Genomic DNA, 7,662 nt, shown 5'->3' on the forward strand with positions numbered 1-7,662 from the left:
GTTAAAAAGATCAGAGATAAGAATCAACCTGTCAAGCGGTGGTTAGTTCAGAATCTGCAGGCTGTAAACAAAGCTGTAGTTCCTAGAGCTGCCTCTGTGCCAAACCCCCACACAGTATTGTCTCAGATTCCTAACACATCAAGATATTTTTCAGTTGTTGACCTGTCTAACGCCTTTTATTCGGTAAGGGTTCACAAGGACAGGCAGTTCTGGTTTGCGTTTGAATTTGATGGAAAACCATATACAGGTCCTTCTCAAAAAATTAGCATATTGTGATAAAGGTCATTATTTTCCATAATGTAAAGATAAAAATGAAACTTTCATATATTTCAGATTCATTGCACACCAACTGAAATATTTCAGGTCTTTAATTGTTTTAATACTGATGATTATGGCATAGGAAATATAAACATAGGAAATTTCTAAAATCAGACAATACTATACTCATAGTATAGCCAATACTCAATGCACCACAAGTCGATGATCTACTCAAAGCTATTTTGCTGCCAAGAGAAATTGCTGTGATTAAATGTGTGGCCCACAGAGCCGCTGACCCTGTCGCTGCAGGAAATGCTCGAGCAGATTCTGCTGCAAAAGCTGCTTCGACACAGCCATTTGCAGCATTATTTTCAGCCCCTGTAAAGCCTGCCCAGCTGCCACCATGGTTGTGTGAGGTGCAGTCATTTGCAACATCTGATGAAAAAGCCTTGTGGGCTCACTGTGGATGCACCTCAACACCTGATGGGTGGTTTTCAGCTAAATGTAAACCCCGTCTTCCCAAACATTTCCACCCCTGGTTTGCCAAATTTAACCACAGGATTGATCACGTGTCTAAGGGAGGAATTATGTCTTTGGTGAGTCAATTTTGGTTTACTAAAGGCTTTACACTGACAGCTGAAAATTACTGCAAAAAAGGTTTGGTCTGTGCTTCTAATTACATTGCTAGACCTCTCCATGTCCAGAAGGGGGCGCACCCGCAACCAGAACAGCCATTTGATGGCCTCATGATGGATTTCATAGAGTTAACTCCATCAGAAGGAAAACAATATTGTTTAGTTATAGTTGACATGTTTTCAAAGTGGGTTGAAGCTTTTCCAGCAAAACATGCTGATAGCAGTGGCAAAAGCACTGCTAGCTGAAATCATCCCGAGATACCATACCACTTTATTTATAAAGCACTTAAAACAGCTACAAGGCCAACCAAAGTGCTGTACAGACAAAACAACAGGTAACACACAAAGCAAAATACAAAATGAGGTAAATCAGAATATAGACACATGGGGATGGGGAATCCCACTTAAAATCACAAGTGATAATGGGACTCATTTTGTGAACAAAGCACTGAAATCGCAGGAGTCCTACGGTTTGACCTGCGAACACAATGTGCCTACCACCCTCAGTCGGGGGGGCAGTAGAAATAGAAAATGTGACACTGAAAAATAAACTTGTTAAATGTTGTGAGGAAACGGGTCTCCCCTGGACAAAAGTGCTGCCTTTGGCGCTAATGTACATGCGAGTTAGGAGGAGAGCAAAATGTAATTTGAGTCCCTTTGAAATTTTGTTTGGTAGGCCTGCACCAACAGGAGGGGAGCCACAAAAAGTGGCATCCCTCCCAACACACCTGATGGAACATGAAATGATTACTTATTGTCAAAATCTCTCCAAACATCTGTTGCAGAATCACCAGTCAGTGAAGGTAGCACTGCCTAGTCCGGCTGCACAATCTTAAACCAGGTGACTGGGTCCTCGTGAAGGAGTTGAGAAGGAAACATTGGAGGTCCAAACGGTGGCTGGGTCCATTCCAAATCCTGCTCGTCACTCACACGGCTGTGAAGGTCGCTGAGAGGGCATCCTGGATCCACGCCAGCCACTGCAAGAGGTTCACCCCAGCTCCGCCTCTGGAAGGACGATCTGAACCTCCTGAAGGGGAGTTTCCACCTTCTGCACACCTGTCATGGTGACAGGGCAGTTGGACCTCCTGAGAAGGAGCTTCCACCTCTCAACACCTGCAATATAACTAGTGAGTGCTTGTTGTGACCACAGGACGAGACACACTGAGATGAGGCTACGAAGCTTCAAACCCTCATACCAACCCATGGGGGTGAGACGAGACCCTGCTGAAATGCACCTCTATGGAAACTGGAGGGTGATGTGGGCACTGATAGGATTGTCCCTGCTGATACCAATCCCCATCCTTATCCATGAGGCCTTAACTCGATCCCATATGTCTTGAAATTCCACTACGGCCACCGTCTCCCCCACTCTGATAAAACCCAGGGTCCACCATGAACTCGAACCGTATGAAATCACTCACCACTCCCCAGAAGAAAGCAACGCCTGGTGGGTGGTCTCCAGACACCTAGCAAGGAAAGTCACCAATGAAAGCTGTTATGTGTGTTCTCTGATTCCTCATGCTACAGCTCTGAAGAATAAGAAAATCTGACTTCTCTAGTGGACCAGGGTTTCACAACCCTGACAGCTGAAGGACAGGCCCTACGCACGATGACGTTACAGAATCGTGTGGCGTTGGACTTCCTCCTTGCAGCAGAAGGTGGAGTTTGTGCAGCAATAGGAGAAGAGTGTTGTACTTTTATTCCTGATCCTAGTTCAAACATGACAGCTTTTCACACAAAAACTTCTGCCCTGGCTGATAGACAGCGAAGGGAGAATTCTGGTTCCTGGAGCATCTGGAGTTTTGATTGGCTCTCAGGGAACGGGTGGAAGGCTTGGTTTATGAAGATAGGTGCCTTTTTGTTGCTTGTTGTGGTAGTATTGATGGTCATTTCTTGTTGCATTGTACCACTAGTTAAATCTTTGGTCTCCCGTATGTTTTCAAGCACACTTCTGTCTCTCAGTCTGCCAAAAGAATACATCGCTCTCCTTTCTGATCCAGGAAAACGAGACATTTTTGATGACCTTGAAGATGGTGAAAAGTATGATGACGTTGATGTAGACACAAAAGATGAATGAATAAGGTGTTATTGTGTTTGATCTAATGTTTATGATGCATCTGTTGTAAATCATGAGCGAGCAGATGTTGATTTTTATTGCTTAGACCTGATTATGTTCTATAAAAGTTTTGAATCTGTAACCACACATTTTGTTGTAACCTGTGTATTTCACTTGAGTGTATTCTGAAAATGTTTGATGTTTAGCATCACAGGGAGGAATGTGATAGAAAGTAAAATGTATTTACTTCACTAAGCAAACTTTTATAGTCACATTAGTAAATGAAGGGTTCACTGGAAGCTCAGGCTGATAAGTTTCTTCATCACGAATCTCCTGTACTCCTTAAAAGTACTGACTGACCGTAGGTATCTCATATCCTTCATCCTCCCTGTTCATTAAAATAATGATGACTTGGCTGTTTTCCAGGTTTAAACCTTAGATCTCAGGCTGCATCTTATCTGAAGAAAACCTCCTGTTTTATTAGAACCCCTGTACTAGGAAATGTGTATGTGTAACTGAAAGGTCTATAAGAGGTCAGTTAATCCTTTGCTCGGGGCTTCACTTTGCAATGCAGGCAGAGGGAGCCTTCGGACGCTTGTTTGAGCCTCCAAAATAAAGACATTTGCAAGATCAGATCTGATCTCTTCATTTAGTCTCAGCAAACTTACATCTCACTGTTCGTTAAAGTTTCCATGACAGCCCCCTCACTGTTCATTTTTAAAACCCGCCTGAAAACTCATCTCTACTCACTGGCCTTCAACCCAACTGAGACTGGATTTTATCGATTTAACTCGTCGTTTTATTATGTTTTAAATTGAGTTTTTAGTTCGCTGTGTGCTTGGCTTTGTAGCTTTGTTTTTATGCTCTCTTTTCATGTTTGTAACTGATGTTCAGCACTTTGTTTCAGCTGTGGCCGTGTTAAAGCACTTTATAAATAAAGTTGATGATGATAAAACATTCGTCTTTAAGACAAATGTTTTGTTTATGTTGTTTGAAGATGTTGTCGGTTTAAAACAGGTCTCTCTTGAAAATGAGTCCCCATGACTCAATGAGACTAACTTGGATAAATAAAGGTTGAATGAATGGATGAAAGACAGAACATTTCAACAAAACGAAACCATCCAGAGGACCTGACTTAACTTGGTTGGATTTTTCTACCTGGATTATTGAGCATGAATCAGCATGTTTTGAACATCTTTGGCCATGACTGCCTCAAACGAGTCGGCGTGGGAGAGGACGGACTTCAGAAACCATCTTAGCACCATCAAGCTGGTTGACCCACTACGTAAAGGTGCTTTTTATAAGACTGAGTTTGTTGTGGCTCCTCGGACTGATGAAGTCTTTTGGATGAAAGACGAAATGTTTCAATGAGAAGACTCCATCCAGAGGACCTGACTTAACTTTCTGCTTGAAGAATCAGTTGATGAAAATTTGGTGACATCTTGTGACCAATCCGTACAGCAATGGCATGAAGCAACGGTTTCCTCAAGAAACACCGGGACTGCCAGATGGCCTGTCATTTAAAAAGTATGATTTGATCTCAAAGGGCAGCACGGTGGCACAACTAGCTGCTGCCTCTCAGCGAGAAGGTTGTCGGTTCAAATCCTGGTCCGGGGGGCCTTTCTGGGTGGAATTTGCACGCTCTCTCCGTGCATGCGTGGGTTTTCTCCGGGTACTCCAGTTTCCTCCCACAGACCAAAAATATACATGTTAGTCTGATTGGTAACTTTAAATTGTCCCTATAGGTGAGAGTGAATGGTTGTTTGTCTCTAAGTGTCCCTGTGATGGACTGGAGACCTGTCCAGGGTGTCCCCCGAACCTCGCACAGTAAATGGTAAATACAGTAAATACTTATATAGTGCCTTTCTATCTAATCAAGATACTCAAAGCTCTTTACACTACAATCTGTGTCCTCATTTACCCATTCATACAGCACTCTACTAGATCTATACAAAGCTAATTGAACAAATCATTCTAAAGAGACTAATCAATGCTTTAGATCACATTCATACACTGATGGGACACACATCAGAGGAGATGAGGGGTTCAGCGTTTTGCCCATGGACACTTCGGCATGTGATTGCTGGTGGATTCGAACCCCCAACTCTTGCATTGGAGGACGACTGCGCTAACCATTTAGCCACAGCCGCCCAGTGACTGCTGGACATGGGCACCGGCGACCCCCGTGACCCAAAATGGAAGAAGCGGGTAAAAGATAATGGGTGGATTTGATCCCATCATATGTTGGTGATCGCAGCTCCCACACAACAAATTTCAGCTCAATATGTCTAAAAAGAGCTGAACTATAGACATTTAAAATTATATGTGGTGGCCAACTTGAATTTTTGATTAATGTTCAGAATCTGTTGAAGATTGTTGTCGGCTACTATTATACCAATTTTTAGTTTGTATGTTTAAAAACTGCTGAATTATAGCCAGGGTGGCAAGGTGGATCAGTGGTAGAGTTGTTGCCTCTCAGTGTGAAGGTTAGCCTCATCAGAAAGCATATTCTGATCATGACTGTAAATGACTTCCTGTGCTGTAAACACAAGCTCCATTTGACCACAGTATTTTGAGCTGTTTTAAGGAGGGCACTGCATTTCATGCCAACAGTTTGAACAAAAACCTTAAAAAAATGTAATGACTGAAAAATGATCTCTCAAAAGGTAGTCGTCAGAGACTCAGTTCCTGCTATAATGGTGACGTGCAGTTGTTCCTGTGTGGCTGGAACTGCTATGTGCAACCATACAGTGGCTCTGCTGTTCCAGACAGCCCACTTCTCCCAGTTCAGGGTGCCAGTGGTTCCTCCTGTTAACAGCTGAAGCAGAACATCAGTGGCACAAACCCCAAACTGCTGTAGGTTTTAATGTTGTGCACATGCATGACATGTTTCATTCAGAAGACAGCGCCACAGCCAGACACAGATAAGCTAATTGTACAGCAGGTCTTCAAGGAGTTCCCACACATCTGCCAGAATTAAGCACATCAGTATTATACACAGTAGTTTTGCAGTACTTAGGAAATGACAGTGAAACTAACTGTGCTGCATCGCTGCCATACAACAGAGGCTTTGATTAGAAATGTGTTTTTATGAACTGATCACAGAGTTGTTCAGTTATAATCTTGTGTTCCTGCTGAAAATCAAAAGGAATGAGAATAAATAAAGCGCAATGGATGATCCACTGGGTCTGCAACCTGCGGCTCTGGGGCCACATGTGGCTCTTTGGTCCCTCTGCAGCGGCTCTTTCAGGCTTTGACCAAAACTAAAATAAAACTAAATTTTATTTAAATTCTTGCCAACAATGAAAATGGCTAGTTTTAGCAGATTTCCTGTCATTTTCAAATTTGTGAATAATGGTACAAATACAAGGCGCAAAAGATGTAGACTACATCATGCTAGGAGTTTGTTAGCCACTTTGTTAAGTCGACTTCCAGTATCTCAGCGAGACCTTTCTCTCAAAACCACCAGAATGTTTTGGAATATCTCTAAGACAAGCTGCTGAGAAGGAATATGAGTAACTTTGATAACACTAAGAATAAAACAAAACGCAAAGTCAAAGTAAACTAAAGTATTTTACTTTTAAAATGTAACTGGATATCCAACAAACTGGCCTAATTTTATACTTATACTATCTTTATGCTTTAATTAGGAAACTTAATTCTTCAACAATTAAGAACTCCTGCAGAGTTCAGCATTTTAATTTTTATAAAATTGTTAAAAATTGTGTATTTTTTTCTTTATTTTATGAAACTGATCTTTTCTTTTGTATTAAAATGTAAAAAAAATCAATAAATGTTAATAATAGTTAGACTTTTTTATTTTATATCACCCCCACTGGATGGAAAAACCATCTCCAACAAACTTGTAGTGGCCCATGAGCCACCAGTTGACAGTACACTGTTGTAGCAGGTTTTGCGGCTCCAGACACATCACAATTATTAAGCAAAGTGTCAAAAATGGCTCTTTTTATCAGAAAGGTTGCAGACCCCTGAACTATGAGAAGGTGCTGCTAAGACTGAGTTTGTTGCAGCTCCTCAGACTGAAGAAGACTTTTGGAGAAAAGACGAAACGTTTCAACAAAGAAGAATCCGTCCAGAGGACCTGACTCAACCTTGTTACCAGATTTGTGTTTATGTGTTTATGTCAATATTAATTTTTCTCTTTACGTTGTGTGTGAGCAGAGAACAACTTGATGATCGGCATCATGTGCAGCGATGCTACGGCTCTAACACCTGCTTCAGTTCAGAAATCACCATTTAATTTAATCAGGTGTGTTGAAGCAGAGAAACAGCTAGAAAATGTAGAATAATGTCCCTCAAGGACCAGGACTGGACACCACACCCATGGACTCAATAAAGTGTCTTAGTGATTTTTTCAAATTTATTTAATAAATGAAGAAATAAAAGGAATTTAGGTATATGAGCACACTGAGGGAGCCAAGTCTTCTGAACTGAAAGTGTTTTACTGATAAACAATTTGTATTTTACATTTAGATACACATTTTACAGATACGTCTTGGACGTTTTGTGTAATATTTTACATTTATTAATCTTACACATTGAAAATAGTTACTGAAGTCATTTTCTCTGAACTGTATCATGAGTGATAAATTTAAAATTCGTGCACCATAAATCTTTGTTGAGACATTGTATGGATGAATTTTTGAGTGTGTGTGTGTGTGTGTGTGTGTGTGTGTGTGTGTGTGTGTGTGT

General features: G+C 41.4%; 1 protein-coding gene across 1 annotated transcript in view; it reads right to left on the minus strand.

Moving 5' to 3' along the window:
* Nucleotides 1–1,706: 1,706 nt before the first annotated feature.
* The window catches only part of dusp12 (dual specificity phosphatase 12), a 14,489-nt gene continuing 8,533 nt past the window's right edge, over nt 1,707–7,662 (minus strand). Inside the window, exon 7 of the mRNA XM_037682005.1 lies at nt 1,707–1,949. Coding sequence (XP_037537933.1) covers nt 1,707–1,949 — 243 coding nt within the window. The remainder of the gene's footprint in view (nt 1,950–7,662) is intronic.

Source organism: Nematolebias whitei, chromosome 9 (genome assembly GCF_014905685.2).
Source record: "Nematolebias whitei isolate Nwh7 chromosome 9, NemWhi1, whole genome shotgun sequence".
In the NCBI taxonomy this organism is placed as follows: Eukaryota; Metazoa; Chordata; class Actinopteri; order Cyprinodontiformes; family Rivulidae; genus Nematolebias; species Nematolebias whitei.